The 20,139-nt window shown below is 45.3% G+C and overlaps 1 protein-coding gene across 16 annotated transcripts in view; it reads left to right on the top strand.

Annotated features, from left to right (window-relative positions):
• ATXN7 (ataxin 7) overlaps positions 1-20,139 on the top strand; it is a 193,780-nt gene that overhangs the window by 54,915 nt on the left and 118,726 nt on the right. For 13 of the 16 annotated variants that reach the window (XR_010318961.1, XR_010318960.1, XR_002785655.2 and 10 more), the window contains 2 exons: positions 5,494-5,763; positions 5,993-6,061. Coding sequence is in view for 9 of the 16 variants with exons in the window: in XM_064274279.1 (XP_064130349.1) it covers positions 5,505-5,763; positions 5,993-6,061 (328 nt within the window). In the remaining 7 variants the exon portion in view is untranslated. Of the gene's footprint in view, positions 1-4,983; positions 5,113-5,493; positions 5,764-5,992; positions 6,062-20,139 lie in introns of those variants that run through there. The other 3 variants (XM_010589698.3, XM_023547561.2, XM_023547562.2) reach the window with 3 other exon arrangements.

Genomic DNA, 20,139 nt, shown 5'->3' with positions numbered 1-20,139 from the left:
AACAGTGTGTTCAGTTTTTGCTTTTTATTGCATCTGAGGCAGTGCATTAAACGCTAACCAATATAGCCAGCCTGCTTTTATAGCTGGATGTTGGTTCAATGTTTCTATTCCTTTTTTGTAACTTAAACCCTTTCTCTATTTTATTAAAACTATTTAACCTAAATGCTTTAAATCAACTGGGAAAGGTTTTTAAGTCAAGTCTGTCATAAAACTACAGTATTAAATGCCTAGAAATATTTGGGCATTATGCAGCTTAAGCCACCTTTTATGTATATATTTTTAATTTTTTCTTTCTTTTCAAACAATTTGCTACTACTGGTGATGTTTCTTTGGGAGAATTTGTATGCAGCTACATATATATGATTAAGAAAACAAACCCAAGAGTCAAGGCTTTGGCCTGCCTAACAAATGATACCACTTATAGAATGAATATGTGTACAGGTTCAGACTTAAAAAAAAATAATTATCCTCATCTTTAAATCCCCAAATTCCTAATTTTACACTTGACTGTCAGCAGTTCCAGCCGCTGAGCTGATGAATTCAGTTTCCTCCCTCTGCTGCTTTCCCTCTGCTGGGACACAGAGGCGTTCATGGCAGGCCTCAGGTGTTTCCCTGGAGGGAGCACTTTAAGGAAGGGCCTGCCTCCCATGCGCCAGGTGCAGAAGAGTGCCCTGCCCTATCAGGAGGAGAAGGAGGGAAGGGGAGAGGTGTGGGCAGAAGAGGGAGAGGTCATGAACCAAGGCTCAGCCAGTCTTAGGAGGAAATAAGGAAACCAAAGTGAAAACATTCATAGCTCAGTGGATCTGAGTTTCTTGAGACTAAAATTACCCTAGTCATTCGGGATTGACAATGGAGAATCTCCTTTACCAACCCTGTAATTTGCGCAGATAAAGATTGTGTGGTTGTTGGTTGTCTTTTTTTTTTTTTTTTTTTTTAATGTTGTATTAGGTCTGGTGGTTTTATCCAAATAAAAAGGCTGGTTGTATGGGGTCTTGCATCTTAGAAAAGTTTTGGGCAGTTTCAGCCATTTTACTGGCTTTAAAGACTGAAAAGATCAATGATTTTTTGTGCTTACTGATGCCTTTGGCCTTTGAACAAAGACATTTTACAAGTGAATCTGCTGTGCAAAGAATCGTTTTGTAAAGAGAGACCTTATTACCCTTGGCACCTACTGGGAACATCCCTAAATTTGGATGGTGAAGTAAGACCATGTTTTAAATACATCCTTGGAAGGGCTGAAATGCTCGGAATTTGGCAGTGTTTCACTTCTGATAGCCCAGTTCTTAAGCCACATACAGTCTAATTGGTGGTGATAGCTTTTTCCATAAGAGCGTTTTGATGAGTTAAAGATTTCCCCCATATCTCACTTTTTCATATAAACTCATTGCCTTTGAGTTGATTCCGACTCACAGTGACCTACAAGACAGGGGAGAACTGCCCCATAGGGTTTCCAAGGAGCGGCTGGTGGATTTGAACTGCTGACCTTTTTATTTAGCAGTCGTAGCTCTTAACCATTGCTCCACAGAGAAATTGCTGTGCTTTACTCACCCTGGTGCCTAGCAGAGTATCTGGTACATGGTGGTCAGTGAGGAACTGTTTGGTAGATTGAATCCCCATTATTCAAATCTTATAAAACATGTATCATTTAAATGTGCAGACAGATACTGAAGCTCCTAAGAGCTACAAGACGTCCTCAGAAACACACTGGTAGGAGAGTTGATTGATATCATATAAGGCCATCACTTTTAGGTTAAGGCCATTACTATATTAAGTTCTATTAAATGAGTATAAATGGTATTGGCTGTTTTCTGTTACGGTTGTTCGATGTGGAGGAGGAATAAGGGGTCACTGTGCTCTTTGTTACACAGCCTGGTGGGGAAAACTAAGTGCTTGGGGTTCGGTTGTACTCTTACAGCCACTGCTCTTTGTAGAAGTGCTTTTAAAATGTTGCCCAAATTTGAGTATCAGAACGCTGCATTTTCTCAGTTTTGACTGAGTTTTGACTTTTGTTCGTGACTTATTCAAACTCTTGGGAAACCCATACCAACTGTGGATACCAGAAACTGCCTGTACAGAAAGGGTGAGGACTTCTAATGGATGAAGAGAGTGTGGTAAACATATTGGCTGTGGCAGGGGGAATTGGTGGGGGGTTGCCAGGAACTACCTGCCATTCCACATCCACTTCAGATTGCTAGTAAATTCCTCAGCTAAGAGCTGGTTTAAATTATTCAGTTCAATATGACAATTATTTCTAGTATTTATTTTGTGCCCAGCTTTGTACCAAGTACTTTCCATGAGTCTTCTCATGTAATTCTCAGATGAAGCCTGGCCTCATCTCCATTTTACAGATGAGAACACTGAAGTACAGAAAAGTGAGGTAACTTTTCCAAAGTTACACAGCTTGTAAGGGGTGGAGCCAGTATCTGACCTCAGGAAGACTGACTCCAGAGCCCACCTTAATTTTCATGTCTGTACATTATAAATAACACAGCTTCTACCTCACACCAAACACCTTGTCTTCAGGCCAATTCCGACTTATAGAGACCCTGTAGGACAGAGTAGAACTGCTCCATACAGTTTCCAAGGAGCACCCGGTGGATTTGAACTACCTTACACAGTAGTGAATGGTATTTGAGATAATGAAAAACCAAAAAAAAAAAAAAAACCAAACCCAGTGCTGTCGAGTAGATTCTGACTCGTAGCGACCCTAAAGACAGAAGTGCCGCGTAAGAGTTTCCAAGGAGCACCTGGTGGATTCGAACTGCGGACCCTTTGATTAGCAGCTGTAGCACTTAACCACTAGGCCACCAGGGTTTCCGAGGTATATATGACAATGCCTGGCATTTAGTAGGTGCTTCCTAATTGATAGTGCAATTAGTAATATTTTCCCTTAGTAACTACCACACTGGCAAGAGGATACTTGGTATTTTTTCATTTTAATCTGTGTTGCTGTATTTTCTTTATTAAAGCAATCAAAAGCTGAAGAAAAAAAAGAGAGGGGGTATCAAACAGGAATTAGGACATAAGCTGTATTACTGTGAATTACTGTATTGACCCCATTAGCTAGAAGTCCTATTAGTGAATATGAAATATTTTCACATGTCAAAAGTGAGTTACCAGGCAGCGTCTTTAGGAAGTGGGACTGTGCTTCACATTTACCATTCTTCCTCTTATTTTGGTTCTCACTCAGGTATCAGGCAAGCTCTCTTTGCTATCTGTATAACTGGGTGGCCCTAACCTTCTTTTTTTTTTTTTTTTGAATTGCAGCTCCAAATGCCATTAAAATTCAAGTTTTTATTTATCTTAAATGCTGAACTTACAAAATTCAATGTACTTAATAAGTTGTGTATTTTAATCCTGGGAAACAGAAAAATCAAATGTTTTCATGTAGTTATACAGATTTTTCAATTATTTGAAATGAATGAAAAGTTGTAAGTCTGCAATGGGAACATCCGAGAGTGGAGGCCTGTGTTAAGATTTAGGAACCCTGTTTTGGCTAAGCAATTACACATTTTACCCTTACGTTTTTCTCATCGATGCACTTATGTAGGAAGTTACAGCTTCAGATACGATTTGTTTTAAAACACACACACATAATCACTCATTTCTACCATTGCTGGTTATTTTGCTTTTACTACTTCTCAGATAAGGACAGGAAGCATGCATAATTTCACTTTTTGGACTTGTTTTTGCATGTAGTCCAGGAAAAAAATTTACAGTTTTATTTCTAAATCTTTCTAAAATAAAAAGTCACTGATTAATATATATATATATATACACACACACATATGTATTCGAAAGCATTTAAATTTTGAACCTAAAATAAATTCTCTCCACTGGAGCCCTGGTTTCTTACTAATTTTTATATTTATTTAAACATGTCTATGTTCCTGCAAATTGAACTTTGTTTCTTCAGAGCTGTTGACCGCCTCCATGGGACCAGATGTTGGGGATCAAAAACATGAATAAATCCCCATTCCTTCCACCTGGTCAGAGAATGCACCTGTAACAAGGGGCTTCCACACGCGCTGTGAGCACCGATGTTACTGTCCGGTGAAGCGTGACAATCAGAATCGTTTTTGTCCGAAGCTTCAAATTTCCGTAGCCATTTGATATAATAGCAACACTCGTTGAGTGCTCCGTGTGGTCTGCTACTGTTTGAAGTACTTCCCATGTTTGCAACCCTGTATTTTCACATCAGTAGGCTATTTCCTAAGCAAAAGCTGTGTTCGTGTGTGTATGTTGGCTTTACAAGTCTTGTGGGCCAAGGCTTAATTTAATAAACAAAATCGGAAAACAGTATCATCCGAACAGTTTTCTAGAAATTTCATACATTCCCCTAAACCCTGAGTTCTCGCCTTGCTCAAGCAAAGACAGCCGGCAGGGGAGACTAACAACTCGAATTAGAAGTGAATCATTTCTAAATGGCAAATTTTTTATTTTCGTGATAAATGAATTACTTCCAGAAGCAAAGTGGTAAATACAGAAATTTGGGGTACTGATTGTAAGAGATGCCTCGGTCTCTTTTTGCCCTCGCTCTTACACTGATTTCATGGTCCCCTCTTTGCTGGACAAGGTATTCAAGGGCCTCGGACGCACACCGTGAGCCGGATGGACAGCGTCGGGGTACACACGTGGGCGGCCTCCTGCGCGCATGGGCCTGGGGTCGCCGGCAGGCACACCTGGGCCGTGCGTCCACGCCTGCGGATGGTTTCCGACGCGCCAGGCACCCGCTCGGCGGTCGTCCCCGTTCATGCTTTTGACAGCTGCGCGGCCGCCCGCGAGCGGCGAGGAAAGCGCCCCAGCCCGGCCCTGCGCCCCCCCTCCCCAGCACCCGGGGCGGGAGGCCCGACGGCGGCGACACGCTCGTGCCCGGCCGGCCGCAGCTCCGTAGGTGGCTGCGTTTCCGACTTCGCCCTCGCTGCACTCCGGGGGCTTGACGTGCAAACTTCGCCGGAGCGAGCGGAGAGGGAGGGACCGGCGAGGGGAGGCGGCGTCGGGAGGCGCCTCCGCTTAAGGGAGCCGGCCGGGCGCCGCCGCTCGGACGGACGCTCGAACGGAAGGAAGGAGCGGGGTAGCCGGGCCCGTCCTGGGGATGCGAGCGGCCTCAGGGTGGGCATCCCAGGGCCGGGGGCGCGTCTCAGGCTCCCGCCCGCTCTTCCGTGGTGGGACGCGGGCCCGGGGCGCGAGCAGCTCCGGACGCCGGCCTGCGCGCCCCGGGCCGGGACCCCGGGCGGAGGCGGGCGAGGGACCCGCGCCGCGGTGGCGGGCCCCGGGGTCCGGCCCCTGCCCCGAGGGCCGCCGGGCCCGAAACCGAAAGCGGGCCGGCGTCGCGGACTCTGCGCCCGGGCGGGGAGGCCGGGGTGCGCGCGCGGGCGGGGGCGGGGAGGCCGGGCTGTCAGCGCCCCGGGCCGCGGGCCGCGCGCCGGAACTCCGGCGCCTCCTTAAGGGCGGCCCCTGCTCGACTCGGTCCCCCTTTTTGTTACATTGTAGGAGCGGAAAGAATGTCGGAGCGGGCCGTGGATGACGTCAGGGGGGAGCTGCGCCGGGCGGCGGGCGGAGCGGGCGCCCGGCAGCCGCAGCCGCAGCCTCCGCAGAGGCCGCCGCCACGGCGCCCGCGGCCGGAGGACAGCGCCGCCTCCAGCTCGGCCGCTGCCGCCATGGCGACCGTCGGGGAGCGCAGGCCCCTGCCCAGTCCTGAAGCCCTGCTGGGACAGTCGTGGAATCTGTGGGTTGAGGCTTCCAAACTTCCTGGGACGGACGGTGAGTGTCCACGCCCTCCTCTCCCCCCCCCGCCCCCGCCTCCCTCCCGGTCCTGAGCTCTCCTCCCTTCCCCCGCCCGTCCCCTGCCCGCCCACTTGGGGGTCAGCGACGCTGTCGCCCCTGGGGAACGCTGAGGTGCCCCCACCTACCCCGTGCGTGCGTGAGGTGCGTCACATTCCGGCCACTGACCAGCCTCTATCTTCCTCCTGTGTGTGTGTGTGTCTCCTAGGGACGGAACTGGACGAAAGTTTCAAGGAGTTTGGGAAAAACCGTGAAGTCATGGGTCTCTGTCGGGAAGGTGAGTCCAGCCCCCCTGATGGAGTTTCTGCAGGTCCTGGGGAAGTTATCCTGCCGCCTGCCTCAGGGCCTGAAACTTCAGCCCACCTCACCACTCCTTCCCCCAGCGAGGATGCTGCCCAAGGAGGAAGGAGGGGAAGGGGCAGATCGTTTGGAAAATCTGGCTTCGGGGACTTCCTTAATGGGGAGCGACCTGGCGCCCTTGAGTGGGGGCCAGTGAGGTGCAGCATGAGTGGCGAGTGATAGGTAGCCAGCTCGCAGGACTGCAGACTTCCTTCCATCGCTGCGTGCTGAGCGCGAGTTTAACCCAGATCCCATCAGGTCTGACCCTCTTAAGGAGACGCGCAAGCGGAGGAAAGAATTCTCAGCTTTAGCAAGCATTTCTACAGCTGCTTAGGGGGATGCCCTGGAAAGAAACCATGTCACCTGAAAATTTCTGCTGCGATCAAAATGGATTTTCAACTTAGAGAAAGGTGGCGCTGTACCTGGGCCTTCTGTGAGATTTAAGTCATAGAGTTTAGGATGCTACAAAGTGAGTGTTACAGCCCAGGAGAAGTTGGTCACCTTTTGCTTGCTTGTTTTTGTTAGTGGGGGAGCTGCCAAGTTCAGAAAAGAAAAGGCCAGAATTTATAGGGTGAAACATGCCTTTAGTGCCTGTAGGAGTTAGAATCTAGTTATTTGTCAGTTCTTGATAAAACTGTTTGGTAAAAGGATACTCTAGGGAAATATCTGTAGCTGAAGGCGTGACTCCAAATGAAAGTCAGATCAGGCACCTAGAAACTGTCAGACGTTGCCTTAAGATTTTCTTTGAATACTCTGTGTGTGCTGTCTATTACCAGCTCCAGGCCTGGGCACACTGGTCAGAAAAGACTTCTTGAGTACAGTCCACCTGTTCAGGTTCGGTTTTACGTTTGAGTGGTAGTGAGGACAAGGCATTGAGTGAGATTGGTTTTCAAAGTACTGAGTTTATATTCCCTGGTGCAGTGTTGTTTCTCACCCGTAGCCGTTTATTTTGGCAGAGTTACTGCCCAGGGCTCAAGAATAGGGAGAACTTTGGCTCCTGGCACCTTCCGAAGCCAGAGTTGGCCCGTTGTTAGTCTTGCTTCACGTTTGTCTTCACGCTCCTAGTCTTTGTTCTCTCAATTGGCCACTTGTTGGGACTGTGAAGAAGAGTAATACCAGTGGCAGTTGGAAGAGAGCTTCCAGTTGGATTAGATTATAGAGCAAATTAGTTGATTTTGAAAATGAGGATTGCTGTCTGAGCCGAGCGAAGAGAGGGAAGGCGTAGGACTTGCTGGCGATGTTGCAATAGGAAAAATCAGTTGTTCGTCCGGTTTTAGAGTTGAATTGGCAGGCCGCCTGGGCTTAGAAAATTAAAATCACTAGGTGGTAGCTCTCATAGGAGCAGTTGGAATAGAGTTTTAGCAGACTGGACCCGCACTTGTTCATAGTTTTCATTCTCTGGGTGTGGATACCTTTCTCATAAAAGGTTCCTAAATCTGTGGGAAAACAGAGTGCTAATTATCAGCAACTTGGTCTGGACTGAAACCCAAACAAATGTAGTGGCTTAGATCTAGTTTTTCTGTGTTATTTTTTGCTGTGACTTTCATTCATCAGCAGATTTCCCATACAGGCACAAGACTTTCTAACTAGGGTCCTGGATCTAGTTGTCCTGCTTCTGACCTACCAGATTATTAGTCTTTTTTAAACCAAAAGAGAAAACGAAACCCTTTGCTGTTGAGTGGATTCTGACTTACAGTGACCCTATATGAAAGAGTTAAACTGCCCCGTAGGGTTTCCAGGAAGCAGCTGGTGGATTCAAACTGCCAACCTTTTAGTTAGCAGCTGCAGCCCTTAACCACTGCGCCACCAGGGCTCCAGTCTTCATTAGAGGTGTCTTTTTTAGGATGCTGTAGCCTAGTAGCTACAAAAGAAAAAAAAAATTTTTTTTTTTCTTTTGTAGCTACTAGGCTGGTTGGAGTGCACACATGCCTGTTCCAAGTAAAGTTTTAAATTCAGTCAGTTCTTGATTTGCTTGTGACTTGGTGGATTCTCTGGGCATTTTAAGAATCTACTCTAAGCGCTCACGCAGAGGGTCTTTGTGCTCTCCTAGCATTATGGCTGCTTAAGGAATGAAAGCACATTTTAATATTACAAAAAAAAAATTACTAGGTAGTGACATCCCATTGTTTTTGGTTCACATTATCTCCTACCAAGAAAAGGCGTTTTGGAGTCTTGTATATATGATCTCAGACAAAATATAGATGGAGTCCCTGGGTGGTGCACTTGGCTGCTAACTCAAAGGTTGGAGGTTTGAATCTACCCAGAGACACCTCAGGAGAAAGGCCTGGCAATCTGCTTCTGAAAAATAAGTCTTTGCAAACCCTGTGGAGCATGGTTGTGCTCTGACACACATGGGGTCGCCATGAGTCGAAATCGACTCCATGACAACTGGTTGATTTTTCTTTTTTCTTCTTTTAGCACAGGATGGCTAATTAGGATAAAATTTCAGTAATATTTCAGAAGTCCACCTAATTTTTGTTTCTCTGCATTCTCATATTTTAGAAGCCTTGTTTGTTTTGTTCTATAACTTGACAGCACAGTTGATTTTGGTGGAAAACGATAATACATTTTGATTATTTTTTAAATGACAGAACTCTTTTAGAAGAAAAAAAAAAATTTTTTTTCCCAAGGGTGATTTGTGAAATTCTGGATTTAACAAAATTACGTTTAGACTGAATTAAGCAATGTGAATAACTGATTAAGGTTTCCATGTTAGTGTCTGAGCATAAAGAGAGCCATAAGGAATCAAAACACTAAGCACCTTACTTTCACAGTGAATTAAACATACAAAAAAAAAAATTTTTGTATGTTTAATTCACTGTGAAAGTAAGGTGCTTTATTTATTTATTTTTTTTACCCAATGATTAACAGCTACGGCTGCTAACCAAAAGCTTGGCAGTTCGAATCCTAAGGGACAGTTCTGCTTTGTCCTGTAGGGTCACTGTGAGTCGGAGTCGATTGGGGTTTTTTTTTTACACACACACATAGTTTCATTGTGGGATTGTAGGAGTTGACAGTGGAATTGGACAAACGACATTCTCTTTGGGAAGCCATCCCTGACTTAAGTCCACCTGTTGTACAATATCAAAGTACTCTTCCTTTCTCCAGGTGCTCTACTTACCATTGGAAATTTTGTATTACGTGGTGGCTCCTTCATCGGAGTAAGCGCTCTGAGGGCAGGAGCTTTGTGTGTTGAGGTATATGCAGCTACTGCACACGGTTTGTGTTCAGCACATACTTGTTCAAAATGAATGAATGGGACTACTATGAAGATTGAATCGAGTTACTCCAGGGTGAATGGTTCAAATGACCAGCTTTCCATTGTATTGTGACTGTGAGACAGCTGGTACCCCTTCTGTGGGGGTGTGTACTTCACGGACCTGGGAGGGCAAGAGACTGTCTCTCAGTGCTTCCTGTTGCTCTGCTTGAGTGTAGCTTTCCGTTTACACTTTGCAGAAAGAGTGAAGACAGGACACCACCACCTCTCTTATCACTGATATTTGGGCAAGGGAGTTGGATGGCGACCTAGGGAGATAAAAAAAAAAAGGGAGATAAAAAAAAAAAGGGAGATAGCCGCACTTAAATTTAACAGAGTTGAGTCAAAGGCAAGATGGAGAAGAGGTTGGTTGGCAGCTGTAGGCAGCTAGGTAAAAAGAAAGACAGACTAGAGAGGAAACTCTGGTGGCGTAGTGGTTAAGAACTATAGCTGCTAACCAAAAGGTCGGCAGTGCGAATTCTCCTGGCACTCCTTGGTAACCCAGTGGGGCAGTTCTGCTCTGGCCTGTAGGGTCACTATGAGCTGGAATTGACATGACGGCAGTGGGTTTGGTTTTTTGGTTTAGAGAGGTGGGCAGCCTCGACCAGCAGGGACTGAGTCAGCATAACAATAGCACTTTCTTCTTGCCTGGTTGGGGGTGGAGGGGTTCTTCATAGGCGGTTAACTGAAATCAAATAGGTATTTGTGTAAAGTACTTGTCAGAGGCACTGCATTATAAACCTAAAAGCCTCTCTCTGAAGTGGGGAGCGTTTTCTCTAGGGTTTCTCTTACCTGTTTTCCCCCTTTTTCCTAGGGACAATTTGAAACACATAAAAGTAGAGAAAGTATTTTAACGAGCCTCCCTGAGTCCGTTTCCCAAGTCATGGCCCAATCTTGTTTCATCTCTTCCCCCCTCCCCACACTGAATAATTGTGAAGCAAATCTCAGATATCATATCTTTTTTTTTTTTTTTTTTTTAATGCATGTGTGAACTGGAGCTTGTTTCCTGCAAAATGGAGCCCTTGCGTGTACAGCTCTTTGTTTTGAGGCACGCCAGGCTGCCATTTCTGATCCATGGGTGTGTAAGGGCTCTGGCAGGTGACCCCGCTTGTCGTCTGCTTACATCTTAAGCGGGGAGCAAACTAAGCCTCGGACAGGAACCAGTGAGACCTAGGTGTCAGAGTGCATCAGAAACATCTGGAGTGCTTGTTGACCATGAACCCACCTTTAAGGAGCTCTCAGGTGATTGGGTAGCAGGTGGTCAGTGCTGCAGTGACGATGGGCAGCGTCCTTGCAGACAGTTCCTGTGTGTAACTCCCTGCTAGTAAGTTCTGCACTAACCCTTGGGTGCAGGAGCCCTGGTGTCCCAGGTAGACACTCCAGCAACAGAAATCCTCCCCCCGTAGCGTGTTAGATACTCTAAGGCGCACTGCAGCCCCTGGGCTAAATCCTGCCTGGAGCCTAGCTAAGAATGGTTTTTATATTGTTAAACAGTGGAAATAGAAACTCAAAACAAGATTTCCTGACACATGAAAATTACATGAAATTCGAATGTCGGTATCCGTAAATAAAGTTTTATTGGAACGCAGTCATGCCCATTCATTAACTTTGTATGGCTGGTTGATACACTGAGCATCAGTGCTGAGCAGGTATGACAGGGACCGTACAGCCCCCTCAGCTTAAATTATTGACTGTCCCACTCTTCACAGGAGAGCGTTTGCCAGCCCTGTTCCAATGAGTTCTCTGGTTGATGAAAGGAAACCGGCTCTGCAGAATGTGATTCGAGTTCTTTTTGAACTTTCTGTTTTGAGGGGGAGAGTATTCAAAATTGTAAAATCCAATATTTTTAAACCAATGTTTATTCAATACTAAAGAAGTATGCTGAGATACAAGGAAATACGTGGAGTAAGAAAGTTCCTGTGCTTGTCCGTCTTTGTCACTCACTTCTACTTTTCTGGGGCATACACCTGTTTTATCTATCTCTGTACCTATACGTGTATACATATGGTGCCGTTGAGGTGATTCTGATTTGTAGCAACCCTGTGTACAACAGAACAAAACACTGCCTGGCCCTGTACCCTCCTCACAATTGTTATTATGCTTGAGCCCATTGTGTGCAGCCACTGTGTCAGTCCATCTCGTTGAGGACCTTCCTCTTTTTCGCCGACCCTCTGCTCTGCCAAGCATTATGTCCTTCTCCAGGGACTTATCCCTCCTGATAACATGTCCAAAGTATGTGAAACGAAGTCTCACTATCCTTGCTTCCAAGGAGCATTTTGGCTGTACTTCTTTCAAGACAGATTTGTTCATTCTTCTGGTGGTCCATGGTACGTACATTCAGTATTCTCCACCAACACCATAATTCAAAGGCGTCAATTCTTTTTCAGTTTTCCTTATTCATTGTCCAGCTTTCACATGCATATGATGCGATTGAAAACACCGTGGCTTGGGTCAGGGGCACCTTAGTCTTCAAGGTGACATCTTTGCTTTTTAACACTTTAAAGAGGTCCTTTACAGCAGATTGGCCCAGTGCAGTGTGTCTTTTGATTTCTTGACTGCTGCTTACATGGGTGTTGATTGTGGATCCAAGTAAAATGAAATCCTTGACAACTTCAGTCTTTTCTCCATTCATCATGATATTGCTCACTGGTCCAGTTGTGAGGATTTTTGTTTTCTTTGTGTTGGGGTGCAATCCATACAGAAGGCTGTGGTCTTTGATCTTCATCAGTAGGTGCTTCAAGTTCTCTTCACTTTCAGCACGCAAGGCTGTGTCATCTGCACAAGGGTAGTTTGAATACAGAGCATCAACAGAATGTTTCTTGTCTTAGCTTCCAAGAGCCTTAGACTGTGAGGGTGGTACTTGGGTCCTGTTAAGCCCGTGTGGCTTGTAAATTTTCTGGAGAAAGAGGCTGTGTAGGTCTTCCGTGGGTTTTCAGAAGGGTGTCTGACTCAGTTTCCTTGGAATCCCTGACATCAGGCTGGCCTAGAGAAGTAGAAGCCCTTTTGGAGGACTTGGGGATTATAGGGATGATTCTCCAGGAAACAGATCTGCATTTTGATTGAAGAAGGGAGCATTTCCGTGTTCTTCGACCCCACGTCTTTAAGGTTTTGTGCTTTCCCAGCACAATCCACGCTGGATTCTGGAGCCCAAGGCTTCATAGCAAGTGGAAACCATCACGTGTTTCTGCAGTAAGGTGGGCTTCCCACGCGTCTGTGTGTACAGTCTTCAGTGGTTCTTGTAAACTCTGATCTTGGCTTGAAGCGTGAGGAATTCATGCATCCTTCTGGAGTGTGACCTACATGTTGTTAAGTAGTCTCCTTTCTTCCTTATAAGGACATCCTCTTTCTGACGTCCACATCACACGATGCCTGTGAGAATGTGGGCAGCTCAAGTTCCATAGCACGTTTACTGTGTGCTGGCATGTGCTTTACTGTACATAATCTTCACAGCATCCCTGTGCTGTGGGTGTCACCATTATCCCCATTTTACAGCTGAAGAAACTGAGTCTTAGAGAAGTCAGGTAACTTGCAGTATCACAGAGCTTTTGGGATCTGTAACTGAGATCTGCCTAACTCCGCTATCCACGCGCTTACCTGTTCCAGAGTGAGCACCTGCGTTTCATGAGCCTGGGCAGGTCTCGTAGGTTCCCTGACAGTATCTGGGCTGAAATACTGATCTTGAAAAAAAAATAATTTAAAATCATGACATCAGAGCCTTTTCCTAGCTGTGCCTTGTAAGTGTCTGTATGTCGTATGTCACAGTTCTTTTTATAACACCTTTTCTTTGGTGGGGGGTGAGGGGTGTGTGTGGTTTACATTAGAAGTAATTGGCTTTAAAAAATGATTACTTGAAAGCTAAGGTTCCAGCAGATAGCAAACACAATCATCTGGGATTTATGTCTGCAAAAAGGAAAAAAAAATCCTTTAAAAAGGGAGAGGTGAAATTTCACTATTTAAATAGCATTTCACTGTAAGATTGCTTTTAATCACATTGATATTCAAAGTTTATGGCAGTATTTCTAATAAATGTGCCCGTCTGGTTGTTAAAGTATTTTTTGATTGAAGTTCTAAGGAGAAAAGGAAGCCTGTTAGTAGACCTAACAGTTGGGGTTGCTGTACCTGAGAGAGAAAGGCAAAGGATTACGTTTACATTCATCTTATCCAGCAGGGATGGCTGTAAGTGAGCAAAAGGAGAAGAATGGTTTTCACATTTCAGCCACTCGGAACATAAAACCAGATTGTGTTCTTGTTCTGCTTGTAGTAAAGACCCTGTTAACATGAAATCTTATATGTAAGTATGTGCCAAGGACAAAGTAGTAGTTCATTATCCATTAAATTTATAATCTTAAAACAGAAAAAGTATTCCCCTCCCAGGCTGTACAGATATTTTCCGTAATCTTGAACGCCAGTAATGCTTAGGAAGGAGAGAGTGCTTTTAACCAGTGGTTTCTAGGCTTTGGTGTTTCAAACCAGAAAGTTTCTAAAATAATTCGGGGGTAACAGACTTAGGGTTGCCAGCATTTTCATCCACTCATTTCATTTACCTGTCATCGTAAAGGTATAAAGGACATTGTCTTGGAATAAAAGATAGTCCCTTAAATTTGAAAAAAAGTTTAACTTAGGAAAGGCTCATTGCATTGTCCTTATCCTTAGTTCGTTGTGAACTTCTGTGAGACTACTGTCTGTTTTGGTGTTTGAGAACCACTTTTTTAAGTCATTGTTTCCCAAAGTGTGTTCCGCGGTGCTGCTTCTGTGGGCCATTAGTGGGTGTTGTGCAGAAGAGGGGCTCCATATGGTAAGTGGATAAGGCAGCTTTAAGCAGAAGCAGTATTGGGAACTCCAGTTCTGGAGTTAAATAAACTGGTTTCACAGTTCAGCTTGAGTAGGTGAGTGACTTGAGGAAAATTATATAGCTTTTCCAAGCCTAAGTTGACTTACCTGTAAAATGGAAGTAGGGGTAGTACTTCATAGCAGTTGGGAGGATTAAGAGATACAAGGCAGCAGACCCCAAATTCTCATAAAACGACCAGACTTAATGGTCTGACTGAGACTAGAAGAATCCTGGCGGTCATGGTCCCCAAACCTTTTCTGTTGGCCCAGGACAGGAACCATTCCCCAAGACAACTCATCAGACATGGAAGGGACTGGCAAACGGGTTGGAGAGAGATGCTGATGAAGAGTGAGCTACTGGTATCAGGTGGACACTTGAGACTGTATTGGCATCTCCTGTCTGGAGGGGAGATGGGAGGGTAGAGAGGGTTAGAAACTGGCAAAACCGTCACGAAACGAGAGACTGGAAAGAGGGAGCGGGCTGACTCATTAGGGGGAGAGTAAATGGGAGTGTGCGTATATAAGCTTATATGTGGCAGACTGACTTGATTTGTAAACTTTCGCTTAAAGCACAATAAAAATTATTTTTTTTAAAAAAAGAGATACAAGGCAGGTTAACACCTTGTACAGTGTTTAGCTGAGTAACTGTTCAATAAATGTTAGCTACTAATTTTATTATTTTTATCCATGATGAAAATGCAGTGTTGTGAGCATGCTGTTAACCAGGTGGGCAGCTGAGACTCTCAGGGGAGAGGCAGAAGGGAAATGATAGGCAGTGAGAGGAAAGCTCGGCATGTTCAAGACAGCAGAGTGTAGCAGATGACCCCAATTTTAAACCCTTTTTGGACTCCACTAAAAATGAGAAGCAGACGTTGACATTTCTTCATTCTTTCTTCGGTCATCTCTTCCGAGTTGGAGAGAGAAGCTCAGTGCTGTCCCCCTGTGTGCAGAACAGCCCTCACTCCTCATTTGGAGCCTGTAGCTTGTATTTCTCTAAACGACTTCTCGTAATGCTTTTCAGACCCTATTTTTTCTATGTAAGAAAGGTAGAAGACAGCTAACAGAATGAAGTTGTCCGCGCTGAGTTGGGAAGTGGATCAGGCAGATGTACGAGGCTCCTACTTAGGTGACTTTGAGTATGTGTGGTAGTCGTCACATGGGGCTTTAGAATTTATAACATTGTCTTTTTAATTCTTGAAAATTTCCTGTTTAATTTGAAGTAGTTCTCTAAGTTACCTAGTTCTCATTGGAAACTATAAGGACAGATTTGTTTTAATGGAAAAATATTATAGAAATTAATATGCGTTCATTTCAATGATGATAATGCAACTGTAGAGCACGAAAGTCATCATTCTCTGTAATCTACTCTGGCCAATTTTACATCTTCAATTACAGGCTTTGGACTTAGGGCAATTGCTCCTTGGTCAAGGATTCCCATATAGCTACTTTGGGCACTTATTGACAGGCAGGACTGGAATTTCCTGGCCTGGTCCTTTCACTTCCTGACAAGGTGTAGACCCTGCCCTTTGGCAGGCCTCAGGATGTTTTATCCAGTGTGGTTCTTGTCTTGAGAATCCTCTGGCCATTCTGCCTTAACTTCGTTCATCCTGCTCTTATCCCACAAATGTTTGACAGGCATGTTCCCTTTGCCTCATGCTAGGCTAGAGTTGGATGATACAACAGTCAGCAGGGTGAGAAGGCATGACCCTAACCCCAAAGTCAGGTAGTTGGTCAGCAAATATGTATGGTTGTTGTTAGGTGCTGTAGAGTTGGTTCTGACTCATAGCGACTCTTGTACAACAGAATGAAACACTGCCCTGTCCTGTGCCATCCTCACAGGCATTGTTGTGCTAGAGCGCATTCTTGCAGCCATCGTGTCAGTCCATCTTGTAGAGGGTCTTCCTCTTTTTTGCTGACCCCCTACTAATAATGATGTCCTTCTCCAGGGACTGGTCTTTCCTGATATAAATATGTGGACTTAACCATTGAGTGCCAGGTTCTCTGATGGGTGCCAGACAGACAGTGAAACAATCAGACAGAGCCCTCGCTCTCTAGTGAAGCAAGATACAGTTAATACACAGATGTTATAAAGGGCTCTTAGGTCCTAAAATGTCAATGAAGTAGACTAATGAGCTGGGCGTGTAGGGGGTTTCTAGCTAACATGGTCCAAGAAGGCTTTTCTGAGGATTTAACATTTGAGCTTAGAGTTGAACGATGAGAAGCAGCAGCAACTGGAACATCTGAGAGGGGAGGAAGAGTGTTTCAAGCAGAGGAAAAAGGAAGTACACGGGCCCTGGGATGGGAGTGGAGAAGAGTGGAGCGAAATGATGCTCACACAGAGGCCAAGGTGAGGAGTTGGGGCTTGTTGTAATGGGAAGGTACTGGAGGTCTCGAGCAGGGGAGTGGTGTGAGCTAACTCCTGCTGTGTACAGACCAGTGGCTGCCTCAGGCTGGCCGACCACATGAAAGGTGGTGGTGGCTCAGACTCTCGTGATAACAGCAGCCACGCCGAGAAGCTGTCCGGTTTAGGACATGTTTGGAAGGTAGAATTGACAGGATTTAGTGAAAAATTGGATGTGTGGTGAAAGAGAAAGATAAGAATTGGGATCTGGAGCTTGAGGAACGGAGTGGTGCCCTTCAGCGAGACGAGGAATGGTGGAGACTGGAGAGGTGGGTCAGGAGCTGTTTTTATACTTGTGGGCAATCTCTTGCAGCTGTGATGCTGCCAACTGAATGTGCAGTGTGGGGCTTGGTGGAGCAGCCTGGGCAGGAGGCAGTAGGTGAATCTGTGACATCAGTGTACGAGGGGTACTGAAAGCCGTGGGACTGAGTTCCCCTAAGGTGTGTCAGTAAATAAGAAAAGAGGGCCGGGAACTGATCCTGGTGTTACGGCATGTTCAGGGGGCTGGCGGTAAGGAGGAACCTGCATGCAGGAGGTGAGGAATCTGGTGAGATGGGAGGAGAACCAGGTGAGTGTGGAATCCAAGAAGAGAAAATGCTTTTAAGGTGAAGTGATGCCTGTGTCAGATGCTGCTGTGAAGTAGAGCAAAGTGAGGCCAGACAATTGATTTCTGGCTTTGAAGTGTGGAGGTCATTGATGACCTTACTCAGGGTTGTCGGGGAGGCAGAGCCTGGTTGGAGGGGCTGTAAGAATGGGAGCTGAGCCGTGGGGAGGGTCAGTATGGACAGCTCTTTAAGGGGGTTTGCTTTGAAAGGGAATGGAGAAATGAGGCAGTAGCAGGACAGACGTGGGATAAAGGGAATAAAAGGGAGATTTTAAAACTTTTTTTTATAGTATTAGGACATGTTTGTCTGCTACTGGGAGTAATTCAGGAGTGAGGGAAATATTGAAGACATGAGAAAAAGGGATAGTCACAAGGATAATACCTTGAGCTGGCAAACGGGGATGGAACCCAGAGCCCAGGTGGACAGGTTGGTCTTGGATAGAATTGAAGACTTTGTTCCCCTGTAACAAGAGGAAATGTGTGTGGAGTCAGTTACAGGTGGGGACTTGGGGTTGTGGGATGATAAGGTAGTCTGTTCTGTCAGTTCTGTGAAGGAAGAGGGAATTCGGGAGGTCATCAGTGGAGAGTAGGTAGGAGGAAGGATTTTGTCGTCTTCTCAGAGTATCTAGACAAGGAGATAACCAGGTAAACAGGCAACTGTGCATCCTCTAGAGAGCTCTCAGCACATGTAGAAGAAAACCCAAACTCCCCTGGGAGGTCCCCAGTCGGTGGAGTGTGAGTCTAGAAAATCAGGAATTGCAACAACTCGAGATGGAGTGATGAGAGCACTGGGAGGGGATGGGGGAAGGTGAGGAGGCTTCATGGAGGAGGCGAAGGGGAGAGTTGGAGCTTCTGCTGAGCCTGGAAGGATAAGCCAGTCAGTCTCATGGGGGAGCAGCTTCTGAGGTGGGGCATCGCTGTGGGATACCCTGGAAGTCGCTGCAGCCTTGGGAGGTGAGTAGGGGAGAGCGAGAGATGCGGCAGGAAGCGAGTCATCCGGAAAAGAACTTACGGAAAAGAACTTTGTGCTTTGCCCAGAGTGGGGGCCAAGTGGGCAGAGAGAGGGGAGGGATCTGAAGGACTCTTTGGGGGGATGATATGATGGCATTTGTGCTTTTGAAAGATCACCATGATTATTGTTGTTATTGTCTTTTCCAACTCATAGTGACCCTAAGTACAACAGAACCAAACTACCCGGTCCTGCGCCATCCTCATAACCATTGCTGTGTTTGAGCTCATTGTTGCAGCCACTGTGTCGATCCATCTCATTGAGGGTCTTCCTCACTGACCCTCTGCTTTACGAAGTATGATGTCCTTCTCTGGGGACTGGTCCCCCCGATAGTATGTCCAAAGTGTGTGAGACATAGTCTCACTTCTAAGGAGCGTTCTGGCTGTACATCTTCCAAGACAGATTTCCTTGTTCTTTTGACAGTCCATGGCATATTTGGTATTCTTCACCAACACCATAATTCAAAGGCACAAATTGTTCTTCTGTATTCCTCATACATTGTCCAGCCTTCACGTGCGTATGAACAAATTGAAAATACCACGGCATGAGTCAGGCACACCTTAGTCCTCCAAGTGACATATTTGCTTTTTAACACCTTAAAGAAGTCCCTTGCAGCAGATTTGCCCAGCGAAATATGTCATTTGATTTCTTGATTGCCGCTTCCATGGATGTTGATTGTGGATCCAAGTAAAGTGAAATCCTTGACAACTTCAATTGTTGCTTATTGGTCCAGTTGTAAGGAATTTTTTTTTTTTTTTTTTTTTATGTTGAGGTGTAATCCATACTGAAGGCTGTGGTCTTTGATCTTCATCAGTAAGTGCTTCAAGTCCTCTTCACTTTCAGCTAGCAAGGTTGTGTCATCTGCATGTCGCAGGTTGTTAAGGAGTCTTCCTCCAATCCTGATGCCATGTTTTTCTTCACATAGTCCAGCTTCATTGATTACTTGCTCAGCACACAGATTGAATAAGTATGATGAAAGGATACAATCCTGACATATACCTTTCTTGTTTTTAAAGCACACAGTATCCCTTTGTTCTGTTGGAATGACTGCCTCTTGGCCTATGTACAGGGTCCTTATGGGTACAATTAAGTGTTCTGGAATTCTCATTCTTTGCAATTTTATCCATAATATGTAATAATCCACACAGTTGAATGCCTTTGCATAGTTAGTAAAACACAGGTGAACATCTTCCTGGTATTCTCTGCTTTCAACCGGGATCCATGTGATGGCAGCAATGATAATCCCTGGATCTACTTCCTCTTCTGAATCCGGGGCTTGAATTTCTGTCGAGGGACTGCTGCAACAGTTTTGAATTATCTTCAGCAAAAATTTACTTGCATGTGATATTAACAATATTGTTTGATAGTTTTCACATTCTGTTGGATCACTTTTCTTTAGAATGGACACAAATATGGATCTCTTTCAGTTGGTTGGCTAGGTAGCTGTCTTCCAAATTTCTTGGCATAGACGAGTGAGCGCTTTCAGCATTGCATCCATTTTGGAAACATTTCAGTTGGTATGCCGTCAGTTCCTGGAACCTTGTTTTTTACCAGTGCCTTCAGTGCATCTTCAACTTCTTCCTTCCATATCTTCAGTTTTTGATCATATGCTACCTCCTGAAATGGCTGAATGTTGACCAGTTCTTTTTGGTATGCGGTGACTGTGTATTCCTTCCGTCTTGCCTGATGCATCCTGTGCCTTTCAATATCTTGCCCATAGAATCCTTCAGAATTGCACCTTGAGGCTTGAATTTTTCCTTCAGTTCTTTCAGCTTCAGAAATGCCGAGCATGTTCTTCTCTTTTGGTTTTCTACCTCCAGGTCTTTGCACATGTCATTATAATACTTTGTCTTCTTAAGCCACCCTTTGAAATCTTCTGTTCAGCTCTTTTACTTCATCATGTCTTCCTTTTGCTT

The sequence above is a fragment of the Loxodonta africana genome, chromosome 22 (assembly GCF_030014295.1).
Source record: "Loxodonta africana isolate mLoxAfr1 chromosome 22, mLoxAfr1.hap2, whole genome shotgun sequence".
NCBI lineage: Eukaryota > Metazoa > Chordata > Mammalia > Proboscidea > Elephantidae > Loxodonta > Loxodonta africana.
This window is presented reverse-complemented; position numbering and strand designations above follow the sequence as displayed.